At 53.3% G+C, this 18,528-nt stretch overlaps 1 protein-coding gene across 4 annotated transcripts in view; it reads right to left on the bottom strand.

Moving 5' to 3' along the window:
- LOC105496410 (adenosine deaminase) overlaps positions 1–18,528 on the bottom strand; it is a 32,570-nt gene that overhangs the window by 2,148 nt on the left and 11,894 nt on the right. For 2 of the 4 annotated variants that reach the window (XM_071079241.1, XM_011766810.2), the window contains exons 2-9: positions 14,709–14,770; positions 7,658–7,780; positions 5,062–5,205; positions 4,185–4,300; positions 2,882–3,009; positions 1,606–1,677; positions 1,428–1,529; positions 1,188–1,252 (exon numbers count right to left, since the gene is read on the bottom strand). In XM_071079241.1, coding sequence (XP_070935342.1) covers positions 1,188–1,252; positions 1,428–1,529; positions 1,606–1,677; positions 2,882–3,009; positions 4,185–4,300; positions 5,062–5,205; positions 7,658–7,780; positions 14,709–14,770 — 812 coding nt within the window. The remainder of the gene's footprint in view (positions 1–1,187; positions 1,253–1,427; positions 1,530–1,605; positions 1,678–2,881; positions 3,010–4,184; positions 4,301–5,061; positions 5,206–7,657; positions 7,781–14,708; positions 14,771–18,528) is intronic. The other 2 variants (XM_071079242.1, XM_011766811.3) reach the window with 1 other exon arrangement.

Raw genomic sequence — 18,528 nt, 5'->3', positions numbered from 1 at the left:
CAGAGAGGCCAGACATGAGAACCAGACAGAGTGGCAGTGGGGGTGGGGGTGGAAGCCAAGAAAGCAACATCCCCTCCAGCTGCCACCCTCTCTAGCCTTCCCCTCTGCACCCTTCCCTGCTTGTTCCTCAGTCCCGCTGGGAGCTGGCTATTCCAACACACCATGAACGCTGTTCTTAGCACGATCCCTGACCACCATCTTGTTGTACCTAATGGATCTTTCCTAGCTCCGACCATAATTGACTTGTATAGCAGAATTTCACACTGTTGGCTGTTTGTTCAAACCTTTTCCCTGGATTTCTCTGACACCACACTTTTGACTTTCCTCCTACTTGTCTCTTTTGCTGGTCCCTTAAATACCGTTGTCCCACTGGGTTCTATCCTAGGCCCTCTTGCTCCACCACCTCCTGGGGCCACTGCTTCTCCTTCAGCCGCCATATCTGTGCAGATGACTCCTGGATCACGTATACCCACGTGCCTCCAAGAACCACCACAGGTGCCACATGTCCCTAAGGCAAGCCTCAAGACTCCCTTGTCATCAGAACATCAGAGCCCAAGCGCCTCCCCTTCTCATATGCCTGGCAGATGGATAAGTGCTGGCCTGACCATGGTCACCCTGAGTTCTTGCTGTCCTTGTCCTGGGGAAGGCAGCTTTTTCCTAAGGCCTGATATTGCTCCAAGGGCTTGGCGACAGGACGGAAGAAGGGTCTTGGCCCTGGTTAGACTCCAGGATGGGAGCCAGGTAGGGTGGAACAGACTCTCCAGTGGAAAGCTTCAAGCTGGCTCTCAGGGGACTGCCCAGGGGTCCCAAGGGCCAGGTGCCAGGAACAGAGAACATGCTGGCCAGAGGGACTCCTGCTTCCTATGCGATGCCCAGGAGGCAGAGTTGGGAGAATTGGAAGGTATGGAAGCTTCCCTCAGAGTATCGGAGCATTCTGCTCCAGCTGAATGAGCTGTAGGGCCCCAGCTCTGCTGGTTAGCAGCTGGGTAGTCCCAGCCAAGCCACAGCACATCTGGGCCTCGGATTCCTCGTTTGTCAGATGAGGACAGCAATGCCTGCTTCCCAGGGCGTCAAAGAGATTTCATATCTAAGAGACCCGGCGTGGGCTGATGCCCAGTCCCTGCAGTTTCTTCCCTCTTTGGCCTTCCTGGAACAAAATTGAACAGGCCCAGGGGAACAGAGCTCACCGAACGACTGCATGCTCCGTGTCCGGCTTCCAGGCACCAGTGAGGTAGCTGGACCAGGGGCAGATCTGGAAGAGCAGGTGTGTGGCTGGCAGGGATGGCCCCAGGCCATGCTGATCCCTCCCCCGTGTCTGGGCCTGGGGCCACCCCTCGAGTTCCTGGGACCTGCCCTGCTTTCTGCCTCTCTATACAGGAAGTGGGGACAGCCGGGGATGGTTCCTCCCAACTCCCTGGCCCGCTCACCTCGAAGTGCATGTTTTCCTGCCGCAGCCTGTCATAAAGGGCCTGGTCTTCCAGGGTGTGGTAGCCGTGTCCCAGCCGCTCTGTCTTGAGTATATCCACAGCCTGTAGAGAAGCACAATGGAGCCAAGTACGGGAGGAGGCAGGAAGGAGGGACCCCATGGCCAGCCCAGGCCCTCACCTCTTTTACTACTTCGGCCGAGCCCACCTCCCCAGCGTGGACAGTACGGTGAATGCCGCTCTTCACAGCCTCCTAGAAGGGGGAGAGCCAGGTCATGGGCGCCCTAGGGAGAGGGCCCCGGCAGGCCCTGCCTTGACCACGCTGTGGAGCTTGAACCATCCCAATCAGGCCGCCTGCTTCAACAGCATGGGGAAACCTGGTCTTTTACCCCCCAAGTCCTTATCTAAGTGGTGGCTGTCACTCATTAGCCAGTTACCATGTATCACGTAGTATATGAAGTGACTTGTTTACATTATCTAATTTCACAACGATTATCCCACCCATTTTACAATGAGGGACTGAAGCTCAGGAGAGTCGAGTCATGTGACCAAGGTCAGACAGGAAGTGTGGAACCAAGCTCTGAGCCCGGGCAGTGGGACTCCAGAGCCCTGACTCTTCCCCACCATGCTGCCCCTCCACAGGAAGCCCATTCATCATCAGGCTGGAAGCGACTTTTGAGATGTCGGCTCCAACTCAGTCACCCCAATAGAAGAAACAGAGGCCCAGAGAAGACACAGTCTTGCCCAGGTTCACACAGCAAATCACAGTCAGAAGCAGGCTCAACATAGGACTCCCAACACCAAATGGAGGCTTTTCTTTCTCCCTTCCTCCCTCCCTCCTTTTCTCCCTCCCTCCCTTCCTTCCTTCCTTCCTGCTTTCCTTTCTTCCTCCTTCCCTCCCTCCCTTCCTTCCTTCCTGCCTGCCTCTCTTCCTCCTTCCCTCCCTCCCTCCCTCCCTTCCTTCCTTTCTCTCTCTCTCTCTCTTTTTTTCTTTCTTCTCTTTTTTTTTTTTTTTTTTGAGACAGGGTCCCTCTCACCGAGGCTGGGGTACAATGGCGTGATCCCAGCTCACTGCTGCTTCGACTTCCTGGACTCAAGCAATTCTCCCAGCCCAGCCTCCCAAGTAGCTGGGACTACAGGCGTGCACCACCATGCCTGACGCCTGACTCTTTTTTTGTATTTGCAGAGATGGGGTCTCACTATGTTGCCCAGGCTGGTCTCAAACTCCTGGGCTCAAGCAGTCCTCCTGCCTCAGCCTCCCAAAGTGCTGGGATTACAGGCATGAACCACCACACCTGGCCCAGGGGGATTCCAGTTCCAAGCCTTAAGACTCAACAAAGACACACTTCAGAACTCAGGAGACCCCATGCTCCCTGGTTCTTGTGATTTCTCCCAACTATGGGTGGGAGACAAGCTCACCCAGGGCCAGCCTCTCCATTCCTTCCCATAAGACCCACCTGGTAGGCCTCGACATGTCCAGGAAAGAGGCTGCTTCCTGGGATGGTCTCATCTCCAGCCAGGTCAATGGCCACCACGGTCTGCTGCTGGTACTTCTTACACAGCTCCACCACCTCGAGGGACCAGTCTGTGGGCGAGATGCCCACCCAGGCTCTGTCACCAGCACCATGGAGAGACCTCCCAGCCTGCCTGCTGTCCCATCCAAACCCCCCCACCATGGGAGACCAGCAGAAAACAGGGCTCAGTGTCTTCAAATCCTAACTGCCATGTCCTAACCACATGGCCTGCGGAAAACTGCTCGGCTTAGGGTCTCAGTTTCTGCCCTTTGCAGAAAGAACACTGCCGCTGTTGCACAGGGGTGGCCAGGCTTTGCCGAGGCCATGTGTGTAAAGCACCAAGGACAGGGCCTGAGCTCGGTAAATGACACGGACCATTCTCTCACCTGGTGTTTCCAACAACACTCATGGTAGGCTTACTCCCATGTGCAGGTAAGGAAATGGAGGACCGTTTAACATGTCATCTAGAATAGAATTCACACTAGTATTGTGAAGTATGTTGCTAATGTATTATGTACTGTTAACCAATAAAGTTATTATGAAGTGTTTAAGAAAGAATGAATGAACACAGGCTTTGGAACTAGATGTCCCTAGATGAAAATCCAGGGTTCGTGCCTTGCAAGAGGCTGCACCTCACTCCACCTCAGTTTCCTCATGTGTCAAATGGGAATAAGCAACGGTAGTTCTGCTTTACAGGCTGCTGCAAGGATTAGAGGAAATGCATGCAGCTAGCTCTTTGGTTCTCACTAATCCTGAGGGTAGAGGAATGAAGTAAGTGTGATCATCTCCTTGCGACACTGCACAACTGAGGTGTCTTGGTGCACAACCAGAGAGGTGGTGTGACCTGCCCAAGGTCACACAGTGAGGCTGTTCACCACGAGGCACAAACTCTAGAGATCTGATCAGCATCAGTGACAAGGAAGACCCCTCAGAAATCCTGGAAATCAGGCCTATTCACGGGTTCTGTGGCCTAGACAGGATGGGGCCTGGTCTGGGGGGTCTCAAGGGGGGACCATGGGCTGATCAGAATCTAGCCTAGATTTTTTTTTCAATAGTTAAGTTCCTATTTGGTGTTGAGCTTCCTGCAGGGTAGCTACAAAGGCATGGCGTCCCTGGGGAGAACATCTCCAGGAAGTTCTGAGCCCGCCTGGGAGGTCTCCAGTTGTTTCAGGAAGCCCCAAGTTCCTGCCAGGGGGCTCAAGGGGGTGAGACGGGTGGCCCTGGGCAGGGCGGTGATCCTACTCACTGGGCTGGTGGCGCATGCAGCACAGGATGGACCGGGCCTTGACCCCGAAGTCTCGCTCCCCCTCCTGCAGGCCCTGGGCCACTAGGGCCACCACCTCGTCTGGGGTGAGGTCCCCTCTGTGTGAGGAGAGGAGTAGGGATGGGCCTGAGGCAAAGGGAAGGCCTAAAGGGCAGCTCTGGGACTGGGACAGAGGAGGAAGACGAGGCTTTGGGGAGGACCCTCCTCCCCCATTGATCCACTGCCTCAAAGGAAAGACTGGCAGAGATGCCCCCAGGCCCTAGCATTTCCCTTCTGGCTCTTAAAGCAGCTGGGTGCTCCTAGGTCTTAGTGGGAGGTGTGTGGTGTTACACGGCCCTCTCCACCCCCAGATGGCCAGCATTGCTCAGCTGGGACCTGCCATGATGTCCACATTCTATATGTATCAGAGTCATGGCTCAGAAAATGGGGCAGGATGGTTTTGTGACACCACTTAGAGATCCATGGGGGCCCAGGCAGGGGGCTAGAAATGGCCAGGCTCACTTCAGTTATGAAGTTAGAGCAGGACCTTTAGAGATCTGATCTGCGTCAGTGACAAGGGAGACCCCTCAGAAATCCTGGCTGGCTAAGCAGGTTAACATTCCTGGACAGCAGGCCTGTGGCCAGAGCAAGACACAGCCAAACACTTGTGCCCAAGGTAAGAACATAACTGCAAGGTGAGGATGGGAACCACGTCTCTTGTGACAGAGTTAAACCCATCTTTCTGAGGCCATGGACCAGCTTAGGGGCAAGAGCAAAGTCTTACTTGGGTCAGGAATTCCCAGCAGTTCACCCCTCCAGTCTCAGAGCTGAGCCTCCCAGCCACACCCACAGCACGGCCCCTTCCAGGCCCATCACTCACTCAGCCTGGTTCCAGGGGATTGGCTCCACTTTGGAATTGGCAAGCAGGTGCGGACTGTACCGCACCTCCACATACACCACGCCCTCTTTGGCCTTCATCTCTATAAACTCATAGGCGATCCTTTTGATAGCCTCCCGGCAGCCCCTGGGAAGGAAAGAAAGGGGTTGGGATCAAACTTCCCCAAGTCCCTTGGGAGCTCCAGGAGCAAATGACATCCCCAACCCTTGGCAGATTAAACCCGCTTCTGGCCCCATTCTCATCCTCCAGACCCAAGCTCTGGGCATTCACTGGATAAGATCCTAGACACTGTGCAAGTCCTATCAGCTCTACTTTGGAACTGCATGCCAGTTCTCCCTCCTCCATCCTGGCTTGAATCACGCCATCTCTAACTGGCCTCCCTGTCTCCATGCTTGCCCCTGTCATCCTGTTCTCCACCCAGCAGCTGGGGTTTAAAAAGGTAAATCAAAGCATATCGCTTCTCCCCCCAAAGCCCCAGTAGTTTTCTGCCATAGAGAATGACATCACAACTCCCAGGTCCCATCCACAAGGCCTACATCCTCCAGGCCTTGCCAGGCTCCCCAACATCTTCCTTCTCCCTCATTCCCTGAGGCCACCAGAGAAGACACAGTCCTGCTCTTCCCCTTCCCCGATAGTGTCCTACACTGCGTCTCTCCCACTCCCCTGGTTTAGAGCCAGCTCAAGCTTCACCTCCTCAGAGAGGCCTTCCCTGACCGCCTTATCTTTTTCTTTTCTTTTTTTTGAGATGGAATCTTGCTCTGTCACCCAGGCTGGAGTCCAGTGGCGCCATCTCAGCTCACTGCAGCCTCTGCCTCCCAGGTTCAAGTGATTCTTCTGCCTCAGCCTCCCGAGTAGCTGGGATTACAGGCACCCGCCACCATGCCCGTTTAATTTTTTGTATTTTTAGTAGAGATGGGGTTTCACCGTGTTAGCCAGGATGGTCTCAATCTCCTGACCTCATGATCCGCCCACCTTAGTCTCCCAAAGTGCTGGGGTTACAGGCATGAGCCACTGCACCTGGCCCAGACCGCCTTATCTTAAAAGAGCCCCTCCACCATTCTCTGGGGCTTTCTTTTTCTCCCAGGTCCTTATCACCACTCAACATTGTGTGCCATACGGTTTATCAGCCAGTTGGCTGTATCCCCTATTAGAATGCAGTCTCCATGTGGCAAGGACCCCTCTGTCTTGTGATGGCTGTGACCTCTCAGCTGAGGACCATGCCTAGGACAGAGTAGCCCAATATTTGTCGGTGATGAAGGTAAGGCTGGCAGGGAAGAGAAATAAGAGAAAAGGATACAGCTGGACAAGTCCAGAGGGACGCCTGGATGTGAGAGACTCCTGGGATATAGTCATGGACTTGGATCCTTGTGTCCACACTTATCTGCTATGTGACCCCCGGTGAGTCACCCTCTGACAACAAGGAGTTGTTGTGGGGACAAATGAGTCGAACTTCATAAACCCCACCCGGGCCAGTGCTTGGAGCAGAGCGGACACATGCTCAAAACATTTTCATTGTTATCACTGTATGTTTGTTCCGGAAGCAAGGCACAAATTGGCCTGCCAGGGCCACTGTGTTGATCACATAACGGTGGACTGTGCTTAGCTGGAAGTTCCCGCCATGAGTGAAAATGAAGCGGTTACTAGAATGTGTGAGGGAAGGCACACAAGTGCTGGGAGAGCCCAGTGTGGGAAGAAAGTGCCCTGCCCAGGGGAGATCAGGCCACTCTCAGGAGAAGGGGTCACTGGAAGTTCTTGCATCTCGAGGATGAGGATGGAGGCTGGGTGCGATGGCTCACGCCTGTAATCCCAGCACTTGGGGAGGCTGAGGCGAGCAGATCACCTGAGTTCAGGAGTTCGAGACCAGCCTGGCAAACATAGTAAAATCCCATCTCTACTAAAAGTATAAAACAATTAGCTGGGTGTGATGGTGGGTGCCTGTGAACTCAGCTACTTGGGAGGCTAAAGCAGGAGAATCCCTTAAACTGGGAGGTGGAGGTTGCAGTGAGCTGAGATCTCACCACTGCACTTCAGCCTGGGCAACAGAGTGAGATGCTGTCTCAATAAATAAATAAACAAATACATAAATAAATAAATAAGTCATTGAAATTTCTCTCTAGCACTCGCCCATACCCCTTCTGGGCCTTTTCAGTACCTAGTGCTATTCCCCAGCGACTCAAGACAGGGAAAAAAAAAAAAGCCTTCAAGAGAATCTTCCCCACATCTCCCTGACCCCACCCCACATTCAGGCCTCCCCTCCCCTCACGACACGAAGCCCTGAACTAGGAGATAGATGGCCTGGGTTCAAGTCCTGCACTGCCTCTGACCCTGTGTTCTTAGCTTCCATATTCTGCCATTTCTCTGTAGAAGTTGAAGCAATTTCAGTCCATCACACCCACATCTCAGAAGGAAAAACTGAGGCCTAAAGGCACTGGAGAGACTCACTAAGTGTACACAATGGTGAGAAAGACAGCTGTGGTTTCAGAGCACCTTCTCTGGCCCCCACAGGCTGAGGGACAGGCCCGGTCCTAGTCGTAGGGATCAATGCTGCCCCAGGACCTGCGGGTTGGGGGCAACTCACGCAATAGCAGGCATGTAGTAGTCAAACTTGGCCAGGAAGTCCGGCAGGGTGAGCGGCTTGTCCATGCCAATGACGTTCAGCAGCCCCTCTGCTGTGTTAGCTGGGAGGGCGATCCCTCTCCTCCTGGAAACAAAACAGTGAGTGGTGGACCAACCCGGGGCAGGATCCAGGCAGGCCTGATGGGCCAGGGTGGAGCAGACTCAGGAGCACCGGCCTCCTTGCAGGACCACAGCAGGAGACATGGGCATCTCTCAGTCCAGCTGCTCCCACTAGACAGACAGGGAAACTGAGAACCAGGACCAGAATTTTCCCAGCACCTTTTACCCCCAGTGCACAAGTCAGCAAATCTCAAGGGGGATAAACAGGTTGAAGTTGTGTGTGCGTGTGTATGTGTGCACACGTGCACGCACGCCCTCCATATCCTTGGTTGATTGATGCTTGGAGACAAGGAAAGTGCCAGGGCAAGCTCATGACTTCCCCCTCAGCCCCAGGAGCTGGCACGGCCAGCTGGTCCTATGCCCATTCAGGGGTTATCAGGGTCACTGCAGCGTCACAATTCCCAGGGTAGGGGCAGGCATCAGGACTTCGCTCCTCTGACCTCCATCTGGCACATCAGAGGCTTGCCTGGCCCAGCGCAATGGGAGAGGGCTGGTGGAGGCTCAGGGGAGGGTCCCAGTGGGCTGCCATCCAGCTTAGACCTCTCTCCCCTCCCTGCCCACAGCCGCCACACCAGGCTGGACTACAGCAGCGCTCAGTAAGGGCATGCTGGAAACAGTCACTCTGGCTTGGAGCCTTCATTTCTCCCCAAGCATCTCGGCCTCCCCTCCCAGCCACAGAAAGCAGGGCACGAGCTCAGGGGGCTTCCTCTCTTCAGCACATGCTCCTGCCTCCTCCTCCCATCCCGGCTCTGCTCCAGCTCACAAGGTCACCTCGGGACAGCCAGAGAACACCAGACATTAAGAAATGCTTCTAGGCTGGGCATGGTGGCTCACGCCTGTAATCCCAGCACTTTGGGAGGCCAAAGTGGGAGGATCATGAGGTCAGGAGATTGGGACCATCCTGGCCAACAAGGTGAAACCCCATCTCTACTGAAAATACAAAAATTAGTTGGGTGTGGTGGTGGGTGCCTGTAATCACAGCTACTCGGGAGGCTGAGGCAGGAGAATTCCTTGAACCAGGGAGTCAGAGGTTGTGGTGAGCTGAGATCATGCTACTGCACTCCAGCCTGGCGACAGAGTGAGACTCTGTCTCAAAAAAAAGAAAAAAAAAAGAAATGCTTCTAACATGAGGGACAAAACAAGAGAACAGACAAAAGCACTCCGAGGAAATGGCACAGAGAACAGATGAAAACCTAAGAACTAAAACAAAAAAGAAATGAATATCCTCAAAGAGATGAGAAGACATAACATCCTTGAAACAAGGGAACATTCAGAACCTAGGAACGTGCGCTCGGACATTTATAAGAGAATGCGGCAGCAACGTCGGGAAGTAAGAAAAGAACTGGAAGCTAAAAGTGAAGAAATCCTCCACAGAGTAGAACAAAAAGACAAGATGATAAAAAATAGATAAAAGAAAATTAGAAGATTAAATCAGGAGGTCCAAGCATCCAATTATCCACAAAGCAGAAACAGAAAAATAGGAGGCCAGGCACAGTGGCTCACACCTGTAATCCCAGCACTTTGGGAGGCCAAGGCAGGCGGATCACTTAAGTCCAGGAGTTTGAGACCAGCCTGGGCAACACGGTGAAACCCCTTCAAAACAAAAATTCACCAGGCGTGGTGGCGTGTGCCTGTAGTCCCAGCTACTTGGGAGGCTAAGGTGGGAGGACCACCTGAGCCTGGAAGTCGAGGCTACCGCGGGCCAAGATTGCACCACTGTACTCCAGCTTGGGTGACAGAGGGGGACCCTGTCGCAAAAAAAAAAAAAAAAGGAGGATGCCAAAGAAACAGAAGTGTTTGACCAAATGGTGTTTGTATGTAAGTTTGTAAGTACTTTAATAGCTTCTGTTAGTAAAATATTAAAATGTTTCCCTACGTAAATATGTTTCCTAAGCCCCCTGAATGTGCTCCCTTCCCCATCTGTTAGCCCCAGTCCCCATGAGTGCCCAGGGGTACCACCCTGGTGCCCACCAGCCTGCTAGTCAGCCCACCACGGCTACTTACCAGTCCCTAATCCCTGTAAGAGCCTGCAGGGGAACGGTGCCCTGGTGCGGCACTGGCACCTGGAGGTCGGAGCTCAGTGCCTTGGGTTCCCCTGAGACCGCTTCCCCTCCCACTGCTGGCCAGCTGCCCCAGAGTCACCCTCACAAGGCCTTACCCAGTAACTGTGGCCCCTGAAGAGCCTGTACCAGTTGTCAAACACTGTTCTGGATATCATTCTGGGAACTGCTGGGTAGAAGGCAAGGAGATGACGCTAGGGCTGTGGCTCCCATATTGCCAAACCCAGTGGCCACATTTGCCTGGGACCTGCTGCACCAGCCATGTGTGATTCTCCTAACGGTCTCCCTCCAGCTCCTGGGACTCCACCTACAGGGGCTCTGCCCTCTGGCCATTCTCTCTCAGACTCTGCCTTTTACACACCTGGCCAGGCCAACTCATCTCCTTTGGTGCTTTTCAGCTCAGGATCCAGAGGGCCACGGCTTCTAATTCTCTATGCTCACACACCACCACTGAGGGTCTGTGATGTGCTGGGCACTGGGCAGGTAGCAGTGACCAAGACAGACCCATGTGTCTGGCTGCCTGCTGAGAGGCAGGCATCTCATGCCACTTTTCCCCTTCCTCTAGATCACTCCCTTCCTGGGTTCCGCATTTCCAAATACGGCTCCTCCATCTACCCAGCTGTCCACACCAGAGACGGGCGCCTCCCCTTGCCCACTGCCAGCCGGTCCCCAAGAACAAATTATTTTGCTTTCTATTTCTCCTCTTCGATTCTTCTTCTCCAGCCTCCCTCCTCAACAACCATCAAGAAGGACCTTTTCAACACACAGTTTAGACAGAGCAGCCAGGGAAGGCCTCTCTGAGGAGGCGACATTTAAGCAGACGCCTTGGGGAGGGGGCGGTTCTGGGCAGAGGAGGGGTCTGTGCTAAGGCTGCAGGCAGGAAGCAGCGGGTATAGGAAGCGCAGGGTGGTTGGAGGTCAGAGAGCAGGCATTTCTGTAGATGATGCACCAGGGAGGGCAGGGCCAGGCTGGGCTTAGGAAGGGACTAGGGCTTTGGCTGAAAGCACTGGGAAGGCACTGTAGGATTTCAAGCAGGGGACTAGTGTGAAATAATTTACCTTTTTAAAAGCGCCTCTGGCTGCTGCATGGGAAACAAATTGGAGGGAAGCCAGAGCTGAGGCCAGAGAGCTAATGCGGGGGCCCGACAGGAGACAAAGAGCACAGGGACTCCCAGAGTCTCCCACCGGACCTGGCCTCCGGAAGCTGCTCAGACGGAGCTGGAAAGCGCCCATCTGGCCCGAGCACCTCTTGCTGTCCCTGGCCACCCACACAAGCTGAGGCTCCTCACAGGGCCACGCTCTGTTTTTTCTTTTGTTTTGTTTTTTTTTTTGAGATGGAGTCTTGCTCTTGTTGCCCAGGCTGGAGTGCAATGGCGCGAGTTCGGCTCACTGCAACCTCCACCTTCCTGGTTCAAGCGATTCTCCTGCCTCAGTCTCTCAAGTAGCTGGGATTATAGGTGCCTGCCACCACGCCTGGCTAATTTTTTGTATGTTTAGTAGACACGGGGTTTCACCATGTTGGCCAGGCTGGTCTTGAACTCCTGACCTCAGGTGATCCACCCGCCTCAGCCTCCCAACATGCTGGGATTACAGGCGTGAGCCACCGCACACGCTCTGTTCTTAGACGATCCCTACTCCCTGGTCAGCCACAGCTGCTGTGCTGGGGCACTGTCTAGTCCTCTTCCTGCCCTGGTGGGCAACACAGCCACAAGAAGCCCACCCTCAGGAGCCCAGGGAGGGAGAATGAGCTCAGGGGTTGCAGGTCAAGTCCATTTCGCACCCCTATTTACCACATCATCCCGGGCAGGAGCTCTCCCCTCTAAGCCCTTGGTGCCCTTGTCAGTAAAACATAGTATTTTCCTTGTAGGGGTGCACAGAGGAAGAAAGGAAACTTTGCGTGTCTTGACTCGGAAGCCCAATGGTCTGGGTTTGAATCCCAGCTCTGTGACTTAAAGGCTGTGTGACCTTGGCCAAGCCACCCAGCCTCTCTTGGTTTACTAGGTCTGGCGTGTTTGAAAAACATCCAGTGTGGACTAAGCAGGGAGCCTTAGAGAGGTCGGAGAGGCAATGCAGGCGTTGCAGAACTTTAAGGCCCATGTGTGGAGTCTGGCTTTGACCCTGAGTGAGGTGGGGAAGCTGGGGAATGAGCTGGGAAGACCATGGGTTAAGGCTGTTGCTCCAGCTACAGCACTACAGGGCCCATAGAGAGGAAGGCCAGAGTAGACAGCTGAGACCAATCAGGAGGCCACAGCACCAGAGAGGGACGGTGGTGGCCCAGACCCGGGCAGTGATCGGAGGAAAGAGCAATCCGGTTCAGAATCTCTGTAGAAATAGCTGACAGGGTGATAAACAAGACTGAGAACTATGTTGGAGAAGTCCCTGAAAAGGGCAGAATCCCGGGAACTGAAGGAAGGAGAAATGGGTGAGAACAAATTAATGAGGCAGGCCTGAGTCCCAGAGCTTGAAAAAGGGCCACTGAATTGGGCCTAGCAGGGCTCAGGCCAGAGGCTCCCCTCTTCCTTCCATTCTTAGCCCATATTTGTGTGCATTTACAGACACCCATATCTGAGTGTGACACACTCCCCAGTCCCCCGCCTGCTGATTTCAGGCCAAGCTCCAGCTGGCACCTGCCGCACGCCATCTCCAAGGCCCAGAGGTGGTGTGAGGGACGGACGATCAAACCAGTTCCCCTGCTGGTGGTTCCTTTCCCCTTTCTCTTGGCCCTGCCCAGTGCTCACAGTCCCTGGCTGCAGCTGATGAGCCCTCCGTGACCCCTTAATGAGTGCCTCGGTTCGATCTCATCTTGGTGCCCCACTGAATGACCTCATTAGGAGCTGTGTGGTAAGTTGGTGGCTTGACGTGGGCAAAGGCCAGGCAGAGATAAGCCAAGAGGCTTCACCCCACTGAGAGACGTAAGCTCTGATTAATAAGAATATTATCATTAAGTGACATTTATGGAGCACATTAATGTGTGCTAGGCCCTGAACTAAGCATTTTACGTGCGTCACTTCACCAAAACCTCTAACTGACAGGGGGTAATGGCCAGGACCATGGACTCGGGGGCAGACTATCTGGGATGAAACCTTTGCCCTGTGCTTACTGGGCACCTTACTCCACTACCGTGGCTCAGTCTCCTCATCTGTAAATGACGGCAATAGAGTTCCTATCTTACAAGGGGTTGTGAGGATTCAATAACTTAACCCGGGTAAAGCGCTTAAAGAAGTGTTTGGCACACAGGAGATGTTAATATGCTTATGCCTTGCAGTTAAATAGGAATTAAATCAGTGGCAGCTTCCTGGGGCAGAAAAAGGTCCCCGGAAGTGCGAAAAGATGGAGAACAGTGGACTTACCAGAAATCTCTCAGGGAGTTGGTAGAGATGCTCCCGAGAGTTGGGGGCAACCCCCAGGGATCCCTCGTTCTCCCCACGGGGCAGGCCTCTGAATAACAGGATTCTGGCTTATGGAGCAGAAATGTTCAAATTTGGGTCCAGAGCTGAATTTCAAGACCATGAGGGAGAGGCTGAGTTCTTTCAGCTCCAGACAGAGTGGGTGCTGTGCAAACATGCGAGGAACGCAGGTCTGCTGGGGCAGGGCTGGGCGGACAAGGAGCCCGTATCTCCTAGGTCGTCTCTCTAGGGAGCGCCTGTTCTTAGCCTCAGTTGATAGAGACCAAGTTCACAGACAGGAGATAATGTGTCCAGATTTCAATCCAGATCCGCTGGATTTCAAAGTCCCTGCCCTTAAATGCTGGTCCTAAGAGAGGAGCTGCCGTGAGACCTTGAGGTCTGGGTAGGAAGGGAAGGACCTTCCTCGCCCGGGAACAGGGGGACCCTCTGGCCCCCTAGCGTCTCTGAGAGCTGAGGCAGGAAGTGTGTTCTCACTTGGAAGATGCAGAGATTTGGGCCCACAGTGGGGGAGCCACTTTTCTGTGACTCCTAGCAGGTTATGACCCTGATGATGTAGTAAAGCCTTAGGGGTCAGACAGCCTTGGGTTCAACTCTTGATCTGCTATTAATTTGTGTGACCTTAGACAACTGTCTTGTCTGAGCCCATTCCCTCCTCAGTAAAATGCAGAGAGCATATCCTCCTCTTCCAAGCGTGGAGGAATTCAATGAGCTGATAAAGCCCAGCCCAGCTCTAGGAGATGCTCAACAAATGGTACTGGCCTCTCATGTGGGCACATCACCAGCTATAGGCTCTTAGCTAAGTCAAAAGACAGGAGCTGGGCACGGTGGCTCACGTCTGCAATCCCAGCACTGTGGGAGGCCAAGCTGGGTGGATTACTTGAGGTCAGGAGTTCGAGACCAGCCTGGCCAACATGGTGAAACCCCGTCTCTGCTAAAAATACAAAAATTGGCCGGACATGGTGGTGTGTGCTTGTAATCCCAGCTACTTGGGAGGCTGAGGCAGGAGAATCGCTTGAACCCAGGAGATGGAGGTTGCAGTGAGCCGAGATCGTGCCATTGCACTCCAGCCTGGGCGACAGAGCAAGACTCTATCTCAAAAGAAAAAAAAAAGAGAGACTGATTGAGCCCCGGGAACTACCTTCATGCATGTATGTGGGTGGGTGGGGAGAGCAGGCTCAGGCCTGGCTCACCTGACACCAGGAGGACAAAACTCGGAGGCCCAGAAAGCTCAGGAGCTGGTCTGCGGGTCTCCAGCTCAGTGCTGAGGCCTCCATGTCTCCACAGTCCCACTTCTGGCCTGGAGCTGGCTTAATTCCCACAGGGAGACAGGAAGGAACAGGGACCCTGGAATTCCCCAGGGTCCTCTGGGTGGAGCTGTGAACCCCACCCAAATCCCAGGGAGAGAGGGCTCTTCTCTACGGACTTACCTGCCATAGTATAAGATGGTTTCAGGCTTGATGGCTCCGTCTAGGTGGACGTGCAGTTCTACCTACAAGGGGGCAGGGGGAAGAGACAGAGAAAGGGAGAGAGAGAACAAATACCTATGAGTTCCCGTCGGACCTTTCAGAGCTTAATTAATTAATCATGATAACCATTAGCCACCATTTACTGGCCGGCTGCTGACCCCAGACACTTCAGTAAACTCTGTACTGCACTATCTCATTTAATCTGCTCCTGGGATATGGGTTTAGCTGTTATCTCAATCTCTTTCACAATTGAGGACATTGAGGTTCGGAGGGGTTAAATATCTCATCCAAGGCCACACAGCATGCAAGTAATAGAAGCAGGGGCCCAACGCAGTATCTTTGTTCTTTTTTTTTTTTTTTTTTTTTTTTTTTTTTTTTGAGACGGAGTCTCACGCTGTTGCCCAGGCTGGAGTGCAGTGGCGCGATCTCGGCTCACTGCAAGCTCCGCCTCCTGGGTTCACGCCATTCTCCTGCCTCAGCCTCCTGAGTAGCTGGGACTACAGGCGCCCACCACCGCGCCCGGCTAATTTTTTGTATTTTTAGTAGAGACGGGGTTTCACTGTGGTCTCGATCTCCTGACCTTGTGATCCGCCCACCTCGGCCTCCCAAAGTGCTGGGATTACAGGCTTGAGCCACCGCGCCCGGCCGTATCTTTGTTCTTAATTGCAGCTGGTGAGTGGCAGAGGCGGAATTCTAACCCAAGCCCAATTCCAAAGTTTGTGCTCCAGGTCACGTAGGCAGCTCTCACTCTCAGCCAACTAAACTACTTTAACAAAAGGAATTGACCCAGATGTCCCGAACTAGGGAAGAGCCACAGCATATTTCAAGATTCAGGATCCATTTTCTTTTTCTTTTTTTTTTTTTTTGAGACTGATGGAGTGTCGCTCTGTCTCCCAGGCTGGAGGGCAGTGACGCGATCTCTGCTCACTGCAACCTCCACTTCCTGGGTTCAAGCAATTCTTGTGCCTCAGCCTCCTGAGTAGCTGGGACTATAGGCAGGTGTCACCACGCCCAGCTCATTTTTGTATTTTTAGCACAGACGGGGTTTTATCATGTTGCTCAGGCTAGTCTGGAACTCCTGACCTCAGGTGATCCGCCCACCTCGACCTCCCAAAGTGCTGGGATTACAGGTATGTGCCACTGCGACCAGCCCAGGCTCCATTTTCAAAAGCAGATGCTACTCAAGCATAGCCTATCAGGAATCAATATTAGGCAACAGAAGAACTTTCTAGTACTCTAGAGTTTAAGAGCAGGGTGCTTGGAGGCAGCCCATCTGGCTTGACTCCCAGTTCTGCTGTGTGACCTCAGACAAGACACTTGACTTCTCTGAGCCTCAGTTTCCTCAACTAAAAAACAATGGAATATTATGCCCCCCTGTCCAAGAAAAATTGCAAGGATTAAAAACGACAGTGTAGGTGGACATGGATAGCCCAAAGGAAATAGCCCCTGCTGCTCAGTTAGGGTGTTTAGTATGAGCTGTTAGAAGCACAGCAGGCAGTGGGAGACGGTGGGGAAAGGGACTTTGCCGTTCCTGCTCTTCCTGTTCCAAATGATGGAAGCTTTCTCTGTAGCCAGGGGAGATCCGGAAAACTCTCAGCTGACATCTCATGCTGGGGTGGGGAGGATGGGGAGCTGGATAAGAAAGTTGGCTGCCCTGGCTCAGGGAGGAACAGCCAAGGAGCTGCTGGTCCAAGGGCATCTAGGAGCACATACATGAGCTGCCTCCTGCAGAGGAAACCCAACCCAGGCCCATGGGAGGCCAGCAGGGAACAGAGACACCAGAGGTCCTATCAGCAGGACCTCAGAGTCATCAGATCTCTCCTGAGGTCTTCCAGCTGGCAAGGGACAGAGCGGTCCTCACACCCAGGCTCGGGGCCAGCTTAGTTGCTGGATTCCCTGACAAAATGAGTTCAGTTCCCACCCAGTCAAATGTTTGTTTCTTGGGTTCTCAAAATATGCTCAGCATGGGGAATACTGAAGCTTATAGCCCAGGGAACGGCCAACCAGCTGTGTGACCTCAGGCAAGGGACCTCACCTCTCTGAGCCTCTGTTTTCTATCCTTAACCCTCACAGGGCTATGGAGAGGGCCCAGCCAGAGAGCCGGAGTCACACTGTATGAGCCTCACGTGGTTAGAGCTGGAATCTCGGCTCCTCCACTCACTCCCTGTGGGACCTTGAGAAAGTCACTTCACTTCCTGTGCCTCGGCATCCCCATCTGTTAAATGGGGAGAATGACAGTCCTTCCTTCTAGGCTTCATGAGGGTTAACTGCATTAGTACACAGGGAGTTCTTGGCACATAGCAAATGCTAAATAGTTGTCAACTAAAAGTCAATGAAGGCCGGGCATGGGGGCTCACACCTGTAATCCAACCACTTTGGGAGGCCAAGGTGGGTGGATCGCCTGAAGCCAGGAGTTCGAGACCAGCCTGGCCAACACGGCAAAACCCCATCTCTACTAAAAATACAAAAAATTAGCTGGGCATGGTGGCGCACACCTGTAATCTCAGCTACTCGGGAGTCTGACGCAGGAGAATCACCTGAACCCGGGAGGCAGAGGCTGCAGTGAGCCGAGATTATGCCACTGTACTCCAGCCTGGGCAACAAGAGCAAAACTCCATCTCAAAAATAAAAATAAAATAAAAGTCAATGAAGGCCTGCGCTCCTGCTGGATGCTAGATTGTAGAGTTAAACAGAAGGGTCTAAGTCCTGTTCCTGGGGCTTGTACAGGCCCCAGAGTGGGAGAGGCATTAAGCAAATGTCACATGGGAAAATGTACAGTCACAAACCAAGATGACTCCTATGACAGAGGGTAACAAACAAGAGAAGCAAACACATCTAGAGGGCCAACAACGAGCCTGAGTGAAAAGCCGGAGGATAGAGAGGAACTCACAACGCAAGGAAGGGTACAGAGGGAGGCGGGAAGAAAATTCCAGGTGGAGGGAACAGCATGTGCAAGGCCCTATGGCAGGAGAAAACGGGGTGTATGAAAGGAATTAAATAGAGGCTCAGAGAAGGGATGGTTCACGGGACTGGAGAGGCTGCAGGATAGGACCACCCAGGCAGGGCTGTGCGGGCCACGAGGAGTCAGGCTTTATCTGGAAAGCACACAGAAGCCACTGCAGGGTTGGCAGCTGGTTAGAGAAAGAGGGTGGCTCCTGCAAGGCCAGTTAGAGGCTACTGCAGCCATTTGCAAGATGACTGTGGCTTGGACCAGGGTTGTGAGGTACATAGAGGAAAAACAGGCGGATAGAAAGAGATGCCAAGGCTCACACTTCAGGTTAGGCCTGGGTGGGGAGCAATTCCCACAGTTTGAGACAGAGAACTCTGGAAGAGAAGACCAAGTGCTGGAGCTCCCTCCAGGAGGGAGGATGCGGGGGAGGGAGGCATGATTGGTTTGGTCTTAGTTATGTTAAACTGGAGACGCCTTTTGTTTTTTGTTTTTTTTGAGGTGGAGTTTTGCTCTGTTGCCTAGGCTGGAGTGCAGTGGCTCCAGCTCAGCTCATTGTAGCCTCCACCTCCCAGGTTCAAGCGATTCTCCTGCCTCAGCCTCCCGAGTAGTTGGGACTACAGGCACCCACAACCATGTGCAGCTAATTTTTGTATTTTTAGTAGAGACTGGGTTTCACCATATTGGCCAGGCTGATCTTGAACTCCTGACTTCAAGTGATCTGCCCACCTCAGCCTCCCAAAGTGCTGGGATTACAGGTATGAACCACTGCGTCCAGCCAACTGGAGATGCCTTTGAGATATCCAAAGGTAAATGGAGGAAGCCAATGGGATG

This window comes from Macaca nemestrina, chromosome 15 (genome assembly GCF_043159975.1).
Source record: "Macaca nemestrina isolate mMacNem1 chromosome 15, mMacNem.hap1, whole genome shotgun sequence".
NCBI lineage: Eukaryota > Metazoa > Chordata > Mammalia > Primates > Cercopithecidae > Macaca > Macaca nemestrina.
Note: the sequence above shows the minus strand (reverse complement) of the source record. Positions and strands in the feature narration are given on the sequence as shown.